Raw genomic sequence first — 23,449 nt, 5'->3', positions numbered from 1 at the left:
GTATTAACTTGGTTTAATGATTATGAGTACGTCATTTGTAAAAAATTCAGTCACTTAATTTTAGCCATCTATATTTTCGTGTGAAAGGTAAGCATCATGTAGGAAACTTGTAAAAAGCTACCTGTTGTGATTTTCTTAGTGTTATTAAAATACATGATGAAATACCAGTTCATCAAGTATATTATATATATTTATATATTTAATAATTTTAAAGCAAAGCATCATTTATAATTCTAAAGCTGAAGAAATATGTTTGCAGGTATTTATATAAAAAGTATTTTCATATGTGTCCTGGGTTCAGCAGTAGCAGTCATTTTTTCTCCTTCTTAGTAGCTGGTGCAGTGCTGTGGTTTTGACTTTCGGCCTGGGAACAGAGCTGATAACACCGATGTTTTTAGTTGCTGCTCAAATGTTTAGTCTGGCCAAGGACTTTCTGAGCCTCATGCTCTGCCAGGGAGGAGGGGAAGCCAGGAGGAAGCAGAGACAGGACACCTGACCCAGACTAGCCAAAGAGGTATTCCATACCACAGCACGTCATGCCCAGGATGTAACTGAGAGTTACCTGGAAGGGCTTGTTCACTGCAGGGTTGGACCACATATCGGTCGGTGCTTGGATCGGCGGATGGTGAGGTGTTGTATTCTCTTCCCTTGTTATTTCCTTTATCATTATTACTATTGGTGGTAGCAGTAGTGATTTGTGTTATACCTTAGTTACTAAACTGTTCTTATCTCAACCCATGGGAGTTGCATTCTTTTGATTCTCCTCCCCATCCCTCTGGGAGCAGGGGGAAGGCAAGGGGGGGTAGGGGTAGGGGGTGTGAGAGAGATACTGCGTGGCTGACTGTGTTTAAACCATGACAATATGGTTCTGATAGATACTTTTAAATTGGAATATATTTCACTGTAGATGATATTTGATTTTATTTTGTTTTGAGGAAGTGAATATCAGTGTATAGATGGAAGGGCAAATTCTTAAATGGCAAACTTCTCAGGGATGGGAGCATTGTTTCTTGATAGCTGAGTTGTGCTGTGTTGTTCTCATGCTCCATAAATATGTTCTGCAAATATTGCAGTTACTACTTGTCATATTTATTGCATTTTTTCTATATTTACTACATTTTTAAAGATACTGAAATACAGAGTAGATCAGCCAATGACTAAACCTTGAATCTTAGACATCTGCGATTTTTTTGTTTGTTTTGTTTTCTAAATTCCTTTTCCTAACCGTATTGTCTGAGGTATTATCCATCAGTTGTTTTTTGTGTGCTCACATTCATGCACTACATTGCAGGTCAGTTCCTTCTAGAAGAATCCCGCCTGATAGAAGCGGCTGAGATGGCAAAAAAAGCAGCTGAACTGGATAATACAGAATTTGATGTTGTTTTCAATGCAGCCCATATGCTCAGGTTAGTGCTTTTGCATCCACCTTACTTGATTTTCCTCCCCACTTTTAGAGGAAAAAAAAAGTCTTTACTGCTTTCGCTTACACAGGGTCCTTTTTAAAGCCCAGCAACTCTTTTGAATAATTCAACATTGCAATTAAGATAAAAAGAATTGGACTGAAACTGTTGCAGGATTTAGCACTTTCTATTTCTGATTTTCTATGCCTTATCTTGTAATTTCTTACGTCTAAAATTTCTGTTCACAAGCAGTTAATCCTTTTTGCTTACACACAAGAAAAAGTGGGGGGTTTGTGAAGAACCATCTGCAGAATTTTCTTTTACCTGATTTTAAAAAATTTAGATTGCATAGCAATTGAAAATAGTAGAGTGATCTGGGTGTAACTAGGGAATATTGAAAACACAAGATTTTATATTAATAACAGTAGGGGACAGTACAATAATTAGAAATCTAAATATTGCCAGGCTAATTATGACTTAATTATGACAGTAAGGGTTGAGGGCTGCCTTGGTTGCAGCTACCACGAGATGGTGGAATTCAGGATCTTGTGTGGTAGGACCAGTAGAATACCAAGTAGAATTGCAACCCTGGACTTTAGCAGGGCAAACTTTGGCCTTTTCAAGCAATTGCTAGGGGAAATCCCATGGGCAAGGCTGTTTGACGGTAAAGGGGCCCAAGATAGTTGGTTGGCATTCAAGGATTGCTTTTTCCAAGCACAAGATCGGAGCATCCCGACACGTAGGAAGTCAAGGAAGAGGGCCAAGAGACCTGCGTGGTTAAATAGGGAATTGCTGGGTATGCTCAAGTGGAAGAGGAGAGTTTACAGGTCATGGAAGGAGGAGCTGGCCACCTGGGAGGAATATAAGGCTGCTGCTAGAGGATGTAGGAAGGCAGCTAGGATGACTAAGGCCTCCTTAGAATTAAACCTGGCGAGAAGGGTCAAGGACAGCAAAAAGAGCTTTTTCAAATACATGGCTGATAAAACTAACACCAGAGGCAATGTAGGCCCACTGATGAATGGGATGGGTGCCCTGGTGACAGAAGATACAGAGATGGCAGAGTTACTGAATGCCTTCTTTGTCTCTGTCTACTCTGCTGCAGGCAGTCCTGAAGAGCCCTGTACCCCTGAGACCTTAGATGAAGTCAGGTCAACGGAGCGGTTTGCCTTAGTCAATGAGGAATGGGTTAGAGACCGGTTGAGCAATCTGGACATCCATAAATCCATGGGTCCAGATGGGATGCACCCGCGGGTGCTGAGGGAACTGGCGGAAGTCATTGCTAGGCCACTCTCCATCATCTTTACCAAGTCTTGGGAAACGGGAGAGGTGCCTGAGGACTGGATGAAAGCAAATGTCACTCCAGTCTTCAAAAAGGGCAAGAAGGAGGACCCGGGTAACTATAGACCTGTCAGCCTCACCTCCATCCCTGGGAAAGTGATGGAACACCTTATCCTTAGTGCCATCTTAAGGCATATCGAGGATAAGAGGGTTATGAGGGGCAGTCAACATGGCTTCACCAAGGGGAAATCATGCTTGACCAATCTCTTAGCCTTTTATGAGGAAATAACACGATGGATGGATGATGGCAGAGCAGTAGATGTGGTCTACCTTGACTTCAGCAAAGCATTTGACACAGTCTCCCACAGCATCCTCACAGCTAAATTGAGGAAGTGTGGTCTCGATGATCAGGTAGTGAGGTGGACTGTGAACTGGCTGAAGGAGAGAAGCCAGAGAGTTGTAGTCTATGGGGCAGAGTCTAGTTGGAGGCCTGTATCTAGTGGAGTGCCTCAAGGGTCAGTACTGGGACCAGTATTATTTAATATATTCATCAACGATTTAGATGAGGGAATTGAGTGTACTATCAGCAAGTTTGCTGATGACACTAAGCTGGGAGGAGTGGCTGACACGCCAGAAGGCTGTGCTGCCATCCAGCGAGACCTGGACAGGCTGGAGAGTTGGGCAGGGAGTAACTTGATGAAATATAACAAGGGAAAGTGTAGAGTGCTGCATCTGGGCAGGGACAACCCCAGGTTCCAGTATAGGTTGGGGAACGACCTGTTAGAGAGCAGGGTACGGGAGAGGGACCTGGGGGTCCTAGTGGACGATAGGATGACCATGAGCCAACACTGTGCCCTTGTGGCAAGAAGGCCAATGGCATCCTGGGGTGTATTAGAAGGGGGGTGGTTAGTAGGTCGAGAGAGGTCCTCCTTCCCCTCTACTCTGCCCTGGTGAGACCGCATCTGGAATATTGTGTCCAGTTCTGGGCCCCTCAGTTCAAGAAGGACAGGGAGCTGCTGGAGAGAGTCCAGCGCAGGGCAACAAAGATGATTAAGGGAGTGGAGCATCTCCCTTATGAGGAAAGACTGAGGGAGCTGGGTCTCTATAGTTTGGAGGAGACTGAGGGGTGACCTTATAAGTGTCTATAAATATATAAAGGGGGAGTGTCACGAGGACGGAGCCAGGCTCTACTCAGTGGCAAACAATGATAGGACAAGGGGTAATGGGTACAAACTGGAACACAAGAGGTTCCACTTAAACTTGAGAAGAAACTTCTTCTCAGTGAGGGTGACAGAGCACTGGAACAGGCTGCCCAGGGAGGCTGTGGAGTCTCCTTCCCTGAAGACATTCAAAACTCGCCTGGACACATTCCTATGTAACCTTATCTAGGTGTTCCTGCTCCAGCAGGGGGATTGGACTAGATGATCTTTTGAGGTCCCTTCCAATCTCTAGCATACTATGATACTGTGATACTGTGACTTTGAGACTCACAGTAGCACTTAGTGATGTTATCAGAATCTGTGATTTATTGTTATATTTAATCCTGTTGTCCTATTCAAATAGAATAAAAATTTAGACTATTTTTTTTCCTTTTAAAGCTGTCAGACCCAGATATGCAGTAGCATTAAGCTTCTACCTGAATATTATCATTAAATTCACATTACCGTAATAGGTATCCTCCATGCTTATTTCTAGGATAACTGTCTAATTATCGTCTATTGTCCGCTTAACAGCTACGAGGCTACTTGGTTTCATTTAGATTGTGTCTATTCTTAGAAAATGGATAAAAAGGGAAATAAAAGATACAATTCATCATTAACGCAAGCCAATTATTGAAATACTTTGTCTGATGAAGGTATCTCACTTGGCTGTTTATACTTTTAATGCTTAGGATATGAAATGAAAAGAAAATGTTATTAAAGAGCAGGTAGAATTGACTTTAGCCAAGCAGCCTGTGTTTCAGAATGAAAGTTTCTATACCAGGATTTTGAAATAAGCCCCAAAATACCCTTTGAGAAATAATTCTCGTTGCTTGTAGATTAGAAAGGAAACCAAGACAAGATGGTTAACTGGTAAACAACAGTTTGACCTCCCACAGGTATATGAGCTATTTTAAAGATCCTTCCCTTCCCCCTGATTATTCTCTGAATTATATCTCTCAAGATAGAATTCAGTAGTTTGAAACATTTAGATTAATGAAACAAATTCACTGACAGAAGCATAGCAAGTTAGGTATGAAAACTGAATCCAAAACAGTATAAAGTGTGCCAGTCTCCTGACTTCAGTGAGTATGTTGTGGAAGTGAGTATGTATGTTTCATGGTATGACTGTGGGTATCTTAAAATGCGGTGACATAGATCAATATTATTTTGGGGGTAACTGCAATAAGTCTCTTACTTCCTCTCTGAGCACTTAGTGAGGCATCCCAGGTTTTAAAGGTATGTCTTTACATTGGGATATGAGTTATTTTTTGACTCTCAGAGTTAGAGCTACATGGCTGTACTGTATACGTCAGCCATGGTTACCCTTCTTGTTCTGGTTGGGAGTGGACACTTTTTGAGAAACTTTGACCAGCATTGAGCTCAGTGATTCTAAACTGTCAGCCAAAAACCAAAAAAGAACCTCTAAAAGAAAGAAAACCCATCAAACCAAACCCCTTAAAAGCAAAACAAAATTAAAAAAAAGGCCCAGTGGTTTTGTTTAGCTAGAATCCAACTGTGGTCCTTAGGGATATCCAGTTGGTCTGATTTTTCACTTAAATGCTCATCTTTCTTTGTGGAAGATGATAATGCCTTCCTAATATGCTTTGGGAGTCTAAAGTGGTCTGAAGGATTTAGCAAGAATTAGGGTGGCAAAGTGAAATTCAGTGCTGCCAAGTATTTGCTTAAAACCCTGTGTGTTATGATCTGTCTGATTTTAGCTAAAACATGATTCTGTTGTCTGCCTTTGTTCACTGCTTAGTAATTTATTCAATATACTGCTTACATAATATCTGCTGGACAAGAGGAATGTATATTCATATGTTAGGACAAAGCAGCTACAAATCCATCATGAGTCTGGGGGACTTCAGAAGCTGATTTTCAAAATATTTAGAATGATGGAGAGCTGAGGTGATTCCAAGAGGAAAGCAGATACAAGGATACAACAGAGGGAGGAAAGAAGGAAGTACTCAGACTGACATAGAGTGACACAACTCGAAACTGTGGGTGCTAACACTCATAAATGAAAGGACAAAATTATTAAATATATTAATTTCACGTAGGTGACCAACTGCTCTTTAGGTACCTTAGAGAGCTATAAAAACTGACTAGTGAGTAAGAATTTTGAATGGACTTCACAGCTGTGAGGTAGAAAATACATTACAGAAGTTTACAGGGCATGGAAGTGAATTCACTGTTGTGAGAGAGAAGGGATAAATTTTAAAATGTGTTGTAGAATAAGAGATAAAAAACGATTTTAATGTGGGCGGTGCAAGGTTTCCAGAATGACTGGGAAGTAATAACTAGTTGTAATAGCAATTTACATTTGTGTGTAAATTCTAATTAATTTTTTTTCAGACCAAGTACTCTTTGCAGTGATGTTCTGCTGTAATAGAAAGGAGCCATCTTTTCTCCCTGCCGTACTCCTGTTTCTGCCATTAGCCCAAAGAGTGTCACAGGATTCAGAAACATGCAGACATTTCTTCACAATTGCAGGCAAATTCTTTAAAACTTGGGTTACAGCTGCTTTGAGTAAAACCAATCACAACATGCCTTCCAAGTCGATTATTCTTCTACTAAAATGTTTTTCTTTTCCTTTCGTTGAGAAAAATTTTTAAATTAAAATGCAACCTGAATAAAGAAATACCAGGTTTAGTAAATTTTTAACTGGTATGCTGCAGGTTAGTTTTATTTGGTTTGTTGAGGGTTAGTTTTATTTGGTTTGTTGAGGTTTTGTTTTTTTTTTAATTTGTAACAGAATTGTTAGCTGTGTCCAGATGCAGTAAGTGTATTTATAGATGGTCTGTTCTCAGTTTAGCAGTCACAAGAAAGACTTCTGTTCCATCAGGTATTCTAACACTGTTTACTGCCTCTCTTTGTGACTAAATCTGAAACCGAAACCAAGACAAAAACCAAGTTAGATCTGTATGCATTATTAAGACAACTCCCTATTCCTAATTACACAAGCATAGTTATTAATTTTTTGCTGAGATGACTTCTGTTGGATCCTGATAATGCAGTGCCAGATGAATCAAGTCATCTGTAATAGGGATGAGATATGGAATGAATGTAATTAATATCTTTGCAACAGTCCGGTAACTTATAACTTGCCTAATACTTGCCTGTAAAATTTTTTTCTCAACAAATTTGTTTTCTAGACAGCTTCATTCAAGGGTCATCTTTGGGTGGTTCATCTTAAAACAGTAACTGGTCACATGTTTTACTTTTGTAGTGTTTGCTATGCTCTTTTGCTTATAGGAGTTTGAAGCCTTTTTGGCAGATACATTTTGTAAGAATATATGGAAGTGTATATTTGTAATGCCATTTGGTGGCCATAGTTGGGGTGACTAAGTTATGTATTAACAGTACTAAGTGAAATTTCACTTTGCATACTGAGGTGAGCTGCCATGCGATAGGTTTCCTGTGATCTAGGGAATAATTACTTTTAGAATGAGGAATGGCAGTGTGATGATACCACTGTACTAATTATAAACAGGAAAAGTGCTTCACATTGTCTCCAAATGCGAACAAACACACGAAAAAGAACCTTGCTTAGAAGCATATTTTGTAGGAACAATTGGTTCTTTTCACACTTCTTGAAGTGGGTTGTTCTGGGAAACACTTATATTACATGAAGTTACAGCATGCTTATTGGCTATTTGAAAACAGAAGTCTGAATTAGAGCAATGCTACATGACATTGTCTTTGGTTTTTCAGTGTCATTGTCTAAACAGACTTTATTAATTCTTTAATTACTGCCCATGTGCTTAAATACATATATGCATGTATGCATGGCTAAGTTTATAGTCTATATAAATTTTGTAACTCTAGGTCTATGTAAATTTTGTATACAAAGAATTTGCATTAAGGTCTACATGTATAGAATATGATTATGACTTTGTTGTGACACAAAAAGGTCCATTAAGAATGCTAAGTATCAACATTCGTATTTTAAAATAGGAATCTCTTTGAAGATTGATCGTTATTGCTGGACTGACATGCATGATTTCACATTGAAAACCCCCAAAACAGACTAAGGCCTTATACAAAGCAATAGACAGGTTAAAATTCACTTGTTTATGTGTCTGAACCAGTCAGCATTGATGGTAGTTTTCTCTTAAAGCAATATGTTTTCCAGTGATCAACATAAAGATTCAAAATAAATGCAAGCTGAATGTAACTGGGTATCAGGAGACCCGAAGAGCGATGTCTTGTCAAGCACGTTTATGAGGTGTCACTGGCAGTCAGCTGGAACAGAAACCAGGGAACTGTTAGGTCTGAAGGCTCAGGTTAAGATATATGAGAGAATAAAAAGAAGAGACATTTTTGTCCCTTACAGTAAGATTGAGTACTAGGTGTTAATGGATAAAATCAGATGTATTTTCAAGGTCAGTCCCCATGAAGAGATTTAGGATGCAGGTTAAAATATAACTTGCAACTATGAAAAGTACTGTCTTCCAGACTTGCCTTTGCTTCTTTTCTTCCATTCTGTGTAATTATCAACATTTTATCTAATGTTTTACTCTAATATGAATTATGATTCCTTTAGTAGTGTCCTTCCATTGTTTGACATTGATCCAGGGCCCTTTACTGCTCAGTGGCGTAAGGTTACTGCAATTTTCTGCCTCTGTGCCTTTAATTTTTCTCAAGGGAAAGCCATTCCAAGGCTTAACATAATGAATTTCTAGTTTACATTTCCAGTGAAAGTGGGAACCAGAATTCTGCTGTATCTTAACTAAAGGAGCTGTTGCTGAATGCCCCAGAAATGGAAGTGGCATTTTCCTCACTGGTTTACTGTGGTGTGCATTCATTTCTATAAACCATTTTTAATGGAGAGCTATAATTTTAAACTGATTTCAACTCAGGAATTAATGATCCATGTTTCAAAATGTACATGTGGGAGGAAAACAAACCATGTATTTCCACTGGGCTAAAAGGAGACAGGATTTTAATTTGTTCAATGTTCACATGCCAGCACCACTTTTTGGAGGTGAAGTGTACCATCTGTATCTGCCTCCTGGGTCAGGCACCTTGTTTGTTCAGAATTTAACCACGTTCAGAAATGCTTTGTTTCCTGACAGCTTTGTGAAAACAGGAAAAAGAAGGGAGGAAAAAAAAACGCTCTGTGACATCTTTCATTATTTTATCCTATGTGCCATGTAGTAAATCCTGAAATTTGGAAGTATAAGATTTCCCCCTGCCCCCCCCACCAAGTTGTTTCAAGTACTACTAATGCTCAGCAGGAGTGATTCAGAAGCAGGTTATGTGACAGGTTAAATTTTTAGACATTCAGTCATTAGATATTCCTAACCACTGGAACCGCTGAGTCAATGATACATGTGCAAAGTAATTTAAAACGGTTAACAGGTATAAACCAGGTACTACTTGGGAAATTGTTAGTCAAGAAGTGGTTTCAGCTTGCACGTGAATTATGTGGGAAACTTCAAAGCGATTATCCTTCTTCCCTTTCTCCTCCCAAGACCAATAACTGTCAAAATGTGTTGATTTGGATTAATTACCTATCATGTATTATGTGGCTAATTGTTTAAAATTTGGATGGATGGGAACATAAAATTAGAATACAATTTGATCACTGAATAACAAAGCATGTAAAATCTCCTGTAATGAACAAAGTAAAATCTCCAGATACAAGTGCTCAGTTGATTGATTAATACACTGTGAGCTAGTAACTGTTTCTGGAATCAGAAGAAAAATTAAAAAATGAAAAAACAACCAACTCTACTCAGTGCTTAATGTTATCCTTGTTTTCCAATTTTCCATTATGTATCACAGAAATACATCTGTAATTGCATAATAAACACAAATAGGCTGAAAAACTCCTGTCCTAACTCCCGTATGAAGGGAAATAGCTATTCATATAAAAAAAAAGTAAAAAAAGATCAAATAAAAAGCAAATAACTTTAGCAGAAGATAGGTAGCCTGCCTGATAGTTCTGCTTGAGTATTCTTACATATTTAACATCCGTCTCATGATATGTATGTGTTTGACTGATATACATTGGATCAGTAGCCAAAATGAATAGTTGGAGGGAAATTAAGAACAAGACAAAAGAAGGGAGGAATTTGAGAGAAGAAAGAGGCCTATTGAGACAAAAATGTGTTTGAATTTCTGTGTCAATATATTTCATTTTCATTTGAACGCATTAAAGTGAAAACTCAAGGGAACAAATAAAACTTAAACTAGTATGAGAATATAGATGCCAACTATACTGATAGTGCTTCCCATACCAAGAAACTCATTTCATTCTCCTGGAATACGAGAGCTAAGCTTAAATTCACTCTCAGACTGATTTGCGTAAATGTTGATATCAAAACTCTACCTTCTGAATGAATTCCCTGCATCCTGAAAACCCATTTTTGAAAAATCATTGTATTCTCTGATTTTATTTTCTTTTCCTTTTTTTTTTTTTTTCCCCTTCTGGAATAATAGGGAGGCACAATGAAAGGGACTGCATTATTGTATAATCTACAGCTTCATAATTTACTGTGAAAGTATGGCTAATTACAAGAAACAAGCCAGATTTTCTTGTGGTGGGGACTGGTATGTCTCTGGTTTTGTCTCAGCTGAGTTTTTTTGCCTTCTTCATTTCTCTCCTGTGTGTACTTATATAATTTTAGAACTAAAAAGGAAATAAGGTAGGAAAAGAGAAATCTTTGGACATTATGGGCTATAAAAAATATCTTTCAGATTGACATACTTTTTGCATTTGTTACGGTTATATCCTTAATCAATGAGGAGTAGTTGCAGTATTTTGGTTTTAGCTATGCTTTATTAGGTATGGTTTTTTTTTTAACCCAAGGAAAATCAGGTGTAACTGCATTGGCTTTTTCTGTCCTGATAGACAAGCCAGTCTCAATGAAGAAGCTGAGAAGTATTATGAAATGGCAGCAGGATTAAGACCTAATGTAAGTACCTTCTTAATGATATCCATTACATAAATTGATGAACGTGCCACAGTGCTGAACCCTTTGTGATCAAGGAGAAACTTCGGCCTATATTATTTATGATGTTTTAATGGTTAATTATTGGATAGTCAGATAAAGGTGTTCCTTTGTCAAACCAATCCCTGTACTTTTAAGTTACCTAAGTGAACTGTTCTAGCAACAAATCTTACTTTGCTAACATAGTCGGAAAAGATTTATTTATGTACCTTTAAGTGTGTTGAGTTTGGAAAGCTTTCCTAATTCCATCTATTTTCACTAGTAAAAGAGAATGTAGGGCAATTCTATGGTCCACTGTATAAGGTATTTTCAACAATACATTTTGCGCCTTTTCCTCTGTCATGAACTTCTGGCAAACCTTGTTATTCAACAGTTAAAGATGATTTTACCTCAGAGCTATTTACCTCTGAGATTGTTGTATATTGGCAAAGAAAAGCTTATTGCTTGAAGCAGAAATATGTGACAGACCCTTCTTAAAAAGAAAAGCTTATTTCCAATCTTATTGCATCAGGAACTAAGGAAACAAAATATTTTCTTTTTGCAGTTTTTTACTCAATGTTATATTTCTTTTCAATTACCTTCCATTTTGAGAAAAAATATTCATGAATATAAATGGAGCAGAATCTATTTCAAATACCTAATACTTTGTCTATGCAATAAATCAAATGTAGAGCACATTCCTGTCTCAGAATCTATAGTGCCAAATTTGAGGATGCAAATTAACAATTTCAGTCAAGTGAAAAAGAAAAAAATGTTAAAAAATAACAGGCTTAAAATGAAAGAGTTTTCAGAGCTAAGAGTTAAAAGCAACACCAGCCAAGACTCAACACATGTTAACAAAATATAATCCCCATAACCCAAAATAAAAATAACTTGTTTGTATGAAATTGCACACTTTTACACCATCTCATAAAAAAAAACAAAAAAACCAAATAAAAACTGAAACTAGCCAAAACCAAAACTCAGAAAATCTGTGTATTTCTTTAGTTCCTACTTTGTGAGATAACAGTTTAGACTTTGTGACTCCGTATGCTTTCAGATGCAAGAATTTTTGTTTTTTTTTTTTCTGTATGGATGCCCTAATATTGAACGAATTCCCTCAATTGCCTGAAAGTTGGTACAATTCCTCTTCTCTTTTCTGTGGTTCATTGTACTCTCAAAATCTTTGAATGTATTCCTGAGTTTCTGATATTTGTATAAAGCCATATATGATTATATGTGTGAGGTTTCTCAGAGAGCTTTGGAAACAACTGAGGTTTTCTAGCTGATGGCAGTGGTACAATTACAGAGTGGTATTTCTAGGTATAGCTGCCAAGTTTTACTTGTTAAGACTAAAGTGTCCTTTTTGCTGGATGGGACCATCAGAACAGTTTTTTAGAGCAACTTGCATTTAATTTTGATTAGTTTAAGTAAAAATCTAATAAGTAAGTGCTGCTTCAGCTTTCTTTACAAATCACAGAATCGTAGAATAGTTAGGGTTGGAAAGGACCTTAAGATCATCTAGTTCCAACCCCCCTGCCATGGGCAGGGACACCTCACCATAGACTGTGTTGCCCAAGGTTCTGTCCTACCTGGCCTTGAACACTGCAAGGGATGAAGCATTTACCACTTCTTCAGGCAACTTGTTCCAGTGGCTCACCAAACTCACAGTAAGGTTCTTCCTTATATCTTACCTGAACCTCCTGTGTATGTTTGAACCTGTTACCCCTTGTCCTGTCACTACAGGTCCTAATGAATAGTTCCTGCCCAGCATCCCTATAGGCCCCCTTCAGATACTGGAAGGCTGCTATGAGGTCTCCACGCAGCCTTCTCTTCTCCAGGCTGAACAGCCCCAACTTTCTCAGCCTGTCTTCATACGGGAGGTGCCCCAGTCGCCTGATCATCCTCGTGGCCCTCCTCTGGACTTGTCCCAACAGTTCCATGGCCTGTTTATGTTGAAGACACCAGAACTGCACACAGGACTCCAAGTGGGGCCTCATGAGACATAATTTCACTTTTATGTTCAGGATGATAAAGTTTCTAGCTAAGCATAGCATACATATGGTTCATGACTATTTAAAACTACTTTAATGATGCAGAGTGGGGAGGATATTAGTTTTCAGTGCCAGCGTCAACCATCTGATGACTGTACAAGAGCAATCTCTCAAGAATGAAAATAAAGCCAAAAGTAGTCATGCATATCTTTTCTCTTACTATTAGCTCTCAAATTTTCCATAATAGTTTCAGAATGGGAGGAAAAGAAGCCACTCATGGAATTTTTCTAGGTAGTAAGCAATATGATGCAGATATGGTTAAGACAGAATCTCCCGACCTTTCCAAAAGAGTGTGGAATGCAAATTAGTCAAATCCTGTGTGCTTCATTGTTGCGTCTGCACTGGTAAATTAAATGTGGCCAGGACTGTTCTCTAGTGTTGATTGAACTGGCTTATTTGAGTGTTCTCAGGTACTGTCTGAGAGACTGCAAGTGGCCCAGTCCACAGTTACATTTTTTATTTTGGATATAGCCTCTGTATTTTCTCACTGTTTTATGAAAATGGAGGTTCAGCAAAATTATGTGAGTCAAGATGCTAAAGAAATATCTTAATCAAAATATAGTGCTGAAGGATTTAATGATATATTTTTTAATCCATTATTAATGAACTAGAAACATTTCTTTGGAGATAATTCAAAGTAATAGTCGTATGAATGCGATGTAATGTAATGATGTATGCATGCATACAGTTCCATATATACACACATATCTATATAGTGTGCATCTGTTTACTGCTAATGGCTCAGAGGTGTGTTCCCAAATTCCCTCTCAGTGAGAATACTGTGGCAGTGCTGAAGTCTCATTCTGTGCAGTGGATCAGCCTTGTTGCTAGAATAATTAAGTGCTAAAAGCATCCGTTTAACAAGAACCTTCCATCTTCCAGTGCTTGGCAATAAGGAATTGTTGATCAGGATCCCAAATAAACTGGCTCTCTGCTTTTTTTCAGCATGATATTTTTTCATCCTGTGGTTCCCCAGTCACTCTTCCAGATTCCAAGTTGAAAATCCATTTTTCTGTTACCAACTCCTTTCTTATTCACTCCTTTCTTATACACTGTAGTAAGACAACTAAATTTTCAGTTATTCTAAATAATTAGACCTGTGCCTAGCTCTTCAGAGATTTTCAGCTAGTGCAGCCTGAAATAAAACTCAGATTTCCCTTCTCTTGCATTACTTTCTTTACAATTATCACATCTTGTGCAATATCTCTAATATCACTACCATAAAATACCATAGAATCATAGAATAGTTTGGATTGGAAGGGACCTTCAAAGGTCATCTAGCCCAATCCCCTTGCAATGAGCAGGGACATCTTCTGCTGATCAGGTTTCTTAGAACCACATCCATCCTTAGCAGCAATGAGAGTAATACTGTGAACTCAGGCCTTTACTGATTGTTAGTGAATTTGTATGTTCATTGAGCTTTCATGACACAATTTTGTTCTTCGCATCCTTGCTTTGTTTTCCTCTTGTATCCCTTTCTTTGGTTTCTCAACTGTTCCTTTTGGTTTTGGAAGGAAACAACACTTCATAACACAATACTTCCTCCCCTGCTCCCAGATGTAGAAGCCCTTTGGATCCAGAAGCTGCTCTGCTGAGCTTTTCTACACCCAAGTCCAGTTTAAATGGCCAACTGAGTTATGGCTTTCAGAACTACTTAGTTATCTGTCTCAGTTTGTTTTTTTTTTTCCAGACAGCAGTCTTCACTCTTGCATTTGTCTCCTAAGCAAACCTTCTTTTCAGTATCTCAAGATTGGGACACAACAGTAAGCAACCAGTACGCCTTTAAGTCTGAGTCACTCTCATTTGACTAATCCATTTTTGTGAAAGTTGTGACTAAGAAGGCTAAAAACATCCCCAGAAAAATAGTATTTCCTTACAGGAGAAACCTCTCTGAAATGAGCAAGTCATTGTTTTTAAGAAAGCAGATATAAAAAGATTTTATTTTTGTAGTACTGGGTGTGATTCATTCTTCATTGAACTAATCCTGAGAGGACTGACAAATACTGAAAATACCAGTACTCTTTCCTCTGTGAAAAGCTGTATTACAATGAATGAAGTATTTGCAAAAACAGCAAAAAATTATACCCAGTAGAAGAACAACTGAATACAGTGCAGGTATGTTAAAATGTATGTCCACATCTTGAGCATCATCTTTGCTTTTGGGTATACCTTCCTTCTGCAGAGTATAAAAGAATTAAAACAGTTTGGTACAGGAGCAGCACCAGCTAAAATACAGCTTGGGTGCAAAGAAAGATCAGATCTGGCTAGTATTATTATTCCAGATTGAGATGTAGCTGTTCTCTTCATAAAGTTCATGATTGGCCTTATTTGCAGGAGGTGTGTATCTGTCCTCTGTGAAAGTAATTTCCAGTCAAATTTCAAATCAACAGTATTTTCTGTAGAATATAGTGCTGCTGCAGAGATGGGAATCATTTGTCTTAAACTTCAGTGAAGAAGCAAGCATTCTCAAGATCATGTCTGTTTATTTCCAAATAGGCTTCAGAGAGTTAACATTCCCCTGGAGAGCCAAGGGGGAAAGAGGAATCCAGAAATCAGTTCAGAGAAGTAATCTACTTTTATTTGCTATGAATCATTTCTTGCAGGACTCTCTTTTCCTCCTTCAACTCTATAGGTAACCTACAGAGATTAGCTTCCCCTAGCCCCTGGATCTTTTTTAATACTTTCAAAAAAACACATTCCTACATTGTGTGTTTACCTTGATCAAAACAAAATCATTTTAGAGCTTTCTCAGTGAGAAGCACATATGTGTTTGTTCTAACAGTGTTGGCTTGGATTTGCCTTAATCACATTAGTCTAATTTTAATAAATTCATCTGCACGAAGGAATGATACCGTGTTTTGGACAGCAAGACCTTTATGCAGTAATTATTCTGAGTGGGAGTATTGCCGAGGAAAATCTGTGTTCAGAGATGGTTTCTAGGTTCCCTACAACTTGTAATGTTCACAAACCAGGAAATTATTTTAACAGGTTCTTAGGCACTCTAAAACGTGAGCTTTAAGCTCACCTTGTTATGGAAAAGTCAGTCATCCAGAAACTTTCTTTAAATTGGCATTCTTTACAAGAATGTAAGGTATTGACTTAAGCTTCAGCTTTGATTAAACTTTTAAGACATCATTTGTATAATAGAACTGCACTTCTAATTTTTTAACTCAGAACTTGAAGCAACCAATGTTCAAAAAGCTGCTCTAGAGCCCCCACATATGGCCAATGGCTTTCGAGAAGTGTGACCTCAAGAGTATGAAATGAAAGAGAGCTCACCAGAGCCTTAAGACTTTGAGCCACCACCTTGAGCTGACTGGCTTAGAAGCATTCCTCAAGGAGGTGCCGTGACCTGCAAGTCACTACCATCCCAACCACATACTAGTGCTGCTTACAATCTGGAGTTCATGACAGCTTTAAACCCCATGTCAGCAGCACATTGTCAGAAACAGCTGTTTCCACTCTACCACTTCAAAAGGGCTTGATTAAATGTCTTACTGTAACAACATACATAAAGACACACACATAGAATGAGGGGGAAAGAGAAATGTACCTATAAGCAAAATAAATACAATTTCCACTAGATGGTTTAATCATGATGTGGGCTACTAAACCATTTCTTGACTTGAAGGGTTTATGTAATCAGTTAACACAATATCATATTAAAAAGCAGTTTCTACAAGTGCTTCTTTTATTTATTCCCCCCTCCCAGTGCTGGGATGCAGATTTTATTGCAAAGGCTCTAATCTTGCAATAAGCTATACCTCAAGCTGCTTAACAGCTGAAAGAAGAATTCTGGTGATTTCCAGATAATTGATTGTATTTTCATAGCCACGTTACAGATAACATGCTTTCAGTGCCTTCTTATGGAAAATGTTCACAATATATGGATTTTATTCATGGCAGGACCTCTGAAAATTGATATACTTCTGATAGTACATACATCTTTAAAACATAAAGTAGATGTTGGATTTGGTCTTGAAACGTCTATAACCAAGATCTGCTTTATTCTGTATTTTTTGCTTAGGTGTTTTTATGCCAAATTTCCCCATTTCACTTTCTCCTCATGTCACTTTACCAGGCTAGGAATAATTGTGAGGGATACAGCTTTAATGCATTTTGCCAACTTTTTTAAGGGCATGTCCTATTATTGCCAAGGAGAATTTTCATAAAGCTTTTAAGAGTTCCTGCTATGTTAGTTCTGCTGCTGGTGGCAATAATAGATGGGTGAACGGCAATTCTTAAATTGTCTGCAGCTGATCCTCAATTGACAAAAAACTGGCACAGTCCCGTGCTTCACTGGATCCAATGATGTCATCCTCACACTGTTCCAGGAATACTGCAGACCCCTCACAGTGAGGAGTTTCTTGCTCCTGCAGCTCTTTTGGACAGGTCTACCTATTCTCTGTTACCCAAACCGTTGTCTTGCCATCTTACTCCTGGTTTCTGGAGCATAGTATGAATAAAGCTGACAAAATCCTCTAGAGAAAGTACACTGTAGATCTTTATACCATGTATTATTGCCAGTAAAGCATGACACTTTCTTCTTGAGAATCCTCATTTTAAAATGTTTTTCTTCCTGTTCCTTGTTTATTCAAAGCAGTGAATGTATGGCAATCTCTTATCTTTATTTATTAGTGCCATGGAATGACTGCAGAGATGTATTTTCAGGTAGTTAGCATCCAGTAGATTCACTTCAGTTGTCTTCCATTAATTGTGTCTGCCTTTACAGAAAATATGAAAATGGGCATTGTGGGGCGGGTGGAGTTTTTGCTGATTGCCTGCCTGCCTTCTGAAAAGCTCCCAGCTTCTCCTGTCTTGTGTCAGGGCTGTCCAGCTTCCCACTACCAGCATGAGCTGCTACTAAGCCTCACATTGTTCAAGGCTTCCTCTCAAGTGTGCCAAACTTTCTGCCTCAATGATGTGAATGGTAGTGGATTCTTTCCAGCCCAGCATCACTCTTGGCCTCCTGAAAATGCCTCCTTTCTTTTCTCCGGGTGAAGGTGTGAGGAATAAGAAAACTTCCCAGGATCCAGTTCTTCCTCTCTTCCTGCTCTATTACTTCCTAAAGATTAAACCAATTGTTATAGGGCATGCAGGACTTTTAGTGACTAAAAAGGGTACTGCAGCTTTCTAATGAGAAGATAGGCATGACTGATGTGAACTGTATTTTAAGATGGCATGCTTTTTCTTTCAGACAGATACAGGGAGGCTTAGGCATGGTGCTGCTCCACTGGGAGAGGAGATAGTAAAATGCCCTTAGAGAAAAGAGTACACCATTCTCTGATGTCAAAAGGATGAGAGAGCACGTTCTGGGTTACTGTAAATTGGGTAGATTTTCCCCATTGACAGGCAATAAAAGACACTCTAAGATTTGATATCAGAATAGCTGTAACATTTTTCATCCTGCCTAGCGGAAGGCTGACCTAGCTTAAAGGTTGTGCAGAATGGAGAAATTCAAGAAAATTAATATTAACTGAATGCAAGCTGCCCTTCATTTCAGGTAGAAAGGCTTTTCAGTGTTATCACAGAAATAGCAACACTTCTCCATGTAAAGAGTTGATCTATGCATGAACTCACTTTGTCCTTCCTGAGCATGAAAGCTTTATAAATCTACTTTGGGCTGTAGCTCAATTTTCTTTTGTTGCTGTTACTGTTGCTGATTCACCCCGTCTAGGTCCCCATTGGTTCATTCTTCTTGTCTGGGGTAAGTGCAAGGCAGATCTGTTTTCTCTCTCCAGTTAATTAGAGAAAACCATGTTTATTCTTTTGAACAAAAAGCTATTTCTGTATTTGCAATTATATTCGTTCATGGTCCTCCAAAATATTTTAAATATAAATCTAGGTTTTTAGCCATATGCAGTTGTCAGCTTCAAGGGAGGCTTGAGTATAGGCTGTTGTTTTGAATCTTAAGTATTTCTGCTTCAGCAGAGGTTAGTGCCGCCCACCTTGAAAAAAACAACAGACAAAACAAACAAAAAAAATACCATATAGCATTTCCCATCCCTGATCTCCAGCAGGTGACAAAGAAAGAAGGCTATTGGAATGGGGATATTTACCTGTACTACTAAAGCATGGTATCAGGATGAGTTGTATAATTTGAAAACTGATTTATTCAGCTGTGGAAAACACTGAATTTCCTTTGGGAAATACATGTGAATATTTATAGCCTTACTCTGGAAAACTCTACATGTGTTTTCTCATGCATTGTAGCAGTTCAGTAAAAGCAAAGACTGAACGTGCTTTTTGGTGATTATAGAATACTTAAATCTGCTTCTTGATACTGTAATCCATCCTTCTGCAAGATGCATAGGAGAAAGCTGGAAAACATGTCATTACAGTTCTCAGCTTCAGTTTTGTGAAAGTTAGATTATGGGGAGTTTGTTAGTACTCTTCTTGATTATACAAGCATTTAATTATGCAAATGTCTGAGACCGATTGGCTCACCCAGTGTAATTTGTAAGCTTTGTCATAGAAATAAAAGTCCTTTATGTTGCTCTTTATTTCCATCTAAAATAATTCATTGCACATTGATATCCTAAACAATACATAAGTTTTTTTTCTATGCAAGTCCTAAATGACTGAAATGAAAATGCATTTGAGTTTCTTCTGCTAACTTAGCTATTGCATTGCAGCATCGACTGTTCAGAGTTGCTTCTGTTTCTCCTGTATGTAGTTCCAGATTTCTTCCAGTGAAATTCTGCAAGCAGCTATAAATGTTTCTTAGCATAAAGTTTTTCAGGCATAAGCTGCATACCCAGACATGCTTGGCAAAGTAAGCCACAAACTCGTTGTCATGGCAATTTGGAATGCTTTTCATTTTCAACTATGAAAATGTTTACAAATTTTCCATAAATATTACTCCTTCTGCAGTCTAATTATTGGCGTAATGTATTTTCTGAGTCATCCATCTTCATGAACTGTAAAATGTATGGACATGAGTTTTTTTAAGGGGGGAAACAAATGGAAATAAGCAACTATACACTAATTCCTCTTTTCTAATTTAATTAAACTTTAGATCTGCATTAAATCATCAATTACTCTTACCAAGAATTGTTGAACAAGTAATTTCGTGCTTAACATGTAATATGAGAGAAAGAAACTGATTCATACGTTATTCACTTAGGACATAAGTCCTAAGTATGTCTGGTGGCAATCCTTTGTGCTGCTTCAAGCTGCTAATATTTTCTTCAGAAAAAAAAAATACCCCAGAGTATTTTGCTTTATGCACCCATTTTCCATTGTAGGCTCTGTTGCCCACAGTGTTAGAAATGTTTATGTGACTACATCTCCAAAAGGTAAAAGACCGTGTTTCCACAAAAATAATGCATGTTTCTTATTATTGCAGTGATGTTTCCTAAGAATTTAATCACCCAAGTGTTAAGTTACAGGTTCTGTTCTCTGTCCAGGCACCTACATAGAAACAGAAAACTGTTCTTTCGATCCCATCAGATGACTGTAATTCTCAATAGATAGTTCAGAAATTCTCTAAAGAGAAGAAAATCTCATACCAAATAATATTTGAGCTACTTTATTATCAATACCTTGATTCAGAAATTTTGTGGGACTGCACCTCAGTTAACTTGTCCAGAAGTCTTAATGTCTTCACATTTCTTTTTCTGATTTTTACATGTATTTTCATGATGCAGATCTGAAGTCTTTATCTGGTATATAGGTATGCTCAGTCCACCATCAAAATTATTTGCAGAAGAAAGAATGTGAGGTTATCTAGGCCTGTCTCTTAGAGTGCTGATTTGTTTCATCTAGCATTCCAGTGGTTTTCATCTGCATCTTCGTAAACAAATAACTTTTTTTATTCTATTATTTTATATTATTTTTCAGTATGGAAATATCTGTGCAACAGTTTTGCTTGTACTCAATTATTGTTTGTTTACTGAATAATTAAAGGAATAGGTTTGCAAAACTAATTAATAGGAAGTCACAGCCTAGATTTGTACTACTAAGTTAAATGAAAGGAATCATTATGCTTTGAGATAATGGGAGGCAGTAAAGATGCAGTCTCTTTGCTGAAGCTGTGGAAGTGAGGATGATGTATCATGGGTAAACCTATGCACTTGATTGTGATTCACAGTCTGATATGAATACTGCAGGGGGTACTATGCTGCCTGCATCAGTTCCTGGAGAGAGCAAGATTGGCTTTGCCTCGTAAAAGTAGCCCTCAGTGTCAATCAAAAATAAAGTGCCATGAAATATGGAACTCGCAGCAGTAGATTAGCATTTCAGAAACTAAACCATCTGTTTGAACTCAATTAAAAGAGAATCCAGCAACTTTTTTTCCTAATAGAGCATTCTAGTGCTAACTCTGGAAACAATGCAAGGAATTTATTATGCAATTAGAAATTATAAGGAAGCGTTCTTAATACTCATTAAATAAACCCAGCAAAGTCCATTCTCATTAGGATGTTTTACAATAAATAACTTACTAATTTTCTTCCCAATATATAGTTCTGATGTATTTCTTATTCTCAGAATGATTTTTAGTTGTGGGTATTACATTTCCCTCCACACACAACTACTGAAGGACTTACACTTCTGTTTCACAAGATGGTTTTGATGCAGCTGGTATTCTCCCCCCCTCCCACACCTTTGTGTATATGTAGGTAATTAAATAGAGGAAAAACACCCCACAATAAGCCTGGTTTTGATCTGAGTTCTGCCTGAGAAGAAGGATATGTTTGCAGACTGCTATGAACAGGATGGGTAGCAGGTGTCTGGCTGAAGTAATTTTCTTGGAATGTATAAGAGTAACCTCAGTACCAGTTTGAATGTATTTTTCCCTTGGAAAAGTTACAGTCTGCAGTTCAAATGTCTGCTAATAAGAAGATGCTGTGAGGAGGGGATGGGTGGCTCTTCATTTCCCCCGAAGAACAGTCCCTTTTTGTTGAGGCATTCTGAACCACAGTATGCTGGTCAGCTTGTATATTGAATTTACATTATTCTGTTTGCCACAGTTAGTTTTCCTAGAGAGCAAATATACATTCAAGCGTACCTACCCTTCTGAAACGTGTCTTCATTTAATGAACAGCTCTATTACTGAGCTGAGGCAGTTTTATTAATTTTTCAGGTGCTCCAGTAAAGATTGTCTTTCTCTATCAGTAAATAACTTTAATCTGACATTATGGTTTGTAACAGTGCCAGTTGCCTCAGCATCTGGCTGCTTCAAACTGACCAAAACCAGTTAAAGTGTGAAAGAAAATTGAAATTTTTTTTCAATACAACAACAGTAAAAATGAAAATCCACAATAAAATGCTAAATTAAATTCCATATAAAGGTTTCCTGTATGTCTCAGATTCCATGGGGTAAATAATTGATATATTCATGGTGGAGTTACTTGGAGTTTTATTGTAGCTCAGTAGCTCTACTTCATTTCTTCACATCCTGATTGAATTTAAATACAGTTTATCAGACTAATTTTTTATCATTTTTGAAATATCAGTTCGTGATCATTCAGTAATTATATCTGAAAAATTCTGTTCTGATAGCTGCCTTGATGGAATTTTTTGCTGATGAGTTGACAAATTGGATTTTTTACCCATAATCAAGGTAAAAAAATGCTTTCTGAACAGGGATTATGGAATGAAGTTGCTGGCAAATGAAGTTGCTAAGGCACTGTCCATCATATTTGAAAAATCATGGCAGTCAGGTAAAGTTCCCGATGACTGGAAAAAGGGAAATATAACCCCCATTTTCAGGAAGGGGAAAATGGATGAGCCAGGGAACTACAGACCAGTCAGTCTCACCTCTGTGTCTGGCAAAATCTTGGAGCTGATTCTCCTGGAAGGCATGCTAAGGCACATGAAAATCAACAAGGTGCTTGGTGACAGCCAGCATGGCTTCACTAAGGGGAAATCCTGCCTGACCAGTTTGGTGGCCTTCTGTGATGGGGCTACAGAACTGGTGGACAGGGGTAGAACAGTTGACATCATCTACTTAGACTTGTGCAAAGCATTCGACACTGTCCCACACAACATCCTTATCTCTAAATTGGAGAGACATCAATTTGATGGATGGACCACTCGATGGATAAAGAACTGGCTGGATGGATGCACACAAAGAGCTGTGGTCAATGGCTCAATGTCAAGCTGGAGACCAGTAATGAGTGGTGTCCCTCAGGGATCGGCGTTGGGACCAGTCTTGTTCAGCATCTTTGTCGCTGACATGGACAGTGGGATTGAGTGCGCCCTCAGCAAGTTTGCCAATGACACCAAGCTGTGTGGTTTGGTTGATACGCTGGAGGGAAGGAATGCCATCCAGAGGGACCTCGACATGCTTGTGAGGTGGGCTGATGCCAACCTCATGAAGTTTAACCATGCCAAGTGCAAGGTCCTACACCTGGGTCAGAGCAATCCCAGGCACAGCTACAGGTTGGGCAGAGAAGAGATTTAGAGTAGTGTCATGGTTTAAACCCAGTCAGGTAACTCGTTCACTCACTCCCCCCCTTCTTGCCCTCCCCCTACTCCCAGAGGGAGAGAGAGGAGAATCGAAAAGAATGCAACTCCAACGGGTTGAGATACAAACAGTTTACTAACTAAAGTATAACACAGATCACTACTGC

General features: G+C 38.2%; 1 protein-coding gene across 5 annotated transcripts in view; it reads left to right on the top strand.

Moving 5' to 3' along the window:
- Positions 1-23,449, top strand: part of TMTC2 (transmembrane O-mannosyltransferase targeting cadherins 2) — a 261,093-nt gene that overhangs the window by 226,251 nt on the left and 11,393 nt on the right. For 3 of the 5 annotated variants that reach the window (XM_061454672.1, XM_061454674.1, XM_061454673.1), the window contains exons 10-11: positions 1,292-1,406; positions 10,740-10,803. In XM_061454672.1, the coding sequence (XP_061310656.1) occupies positions 1,292-1,406; positions 10,740-10,803 (179 nt within the window). Of the gene's footprint in view, positions 1-1,291; positions 1,407-6,235; positions 8,899-10,739; positions 10,804-23,449 lie in introns of those variants that run through there. The other 2 variants (XR_009743616.1, XR_009743617.1) reach the window with 2 other exon arrangements.

This window comes from Pezoporus flaviventris, unplaced genomic scaffold, assembly GCF_033815535.1.
Source record: "Pezoporus flaviventris isolate CSIRO_AGI_PZ_B2104156 unplaced genomic scaffold, CSIRO_AGI_Pfla_v1 ptg000016l, whole genome shotgun sequence".
Taxonomy (NCBI): domain Eukaryota; kingdom Metazoa; phylum Chordata; class Aves; order Psittaciformes; family Psittacidae; genus Pezoporus; species Pezoporus flaviventris.
Note: the sequence above shows the minus strand (reverse complement) of the source record. Positions and strands in the feature narration are given on the sequence as shown.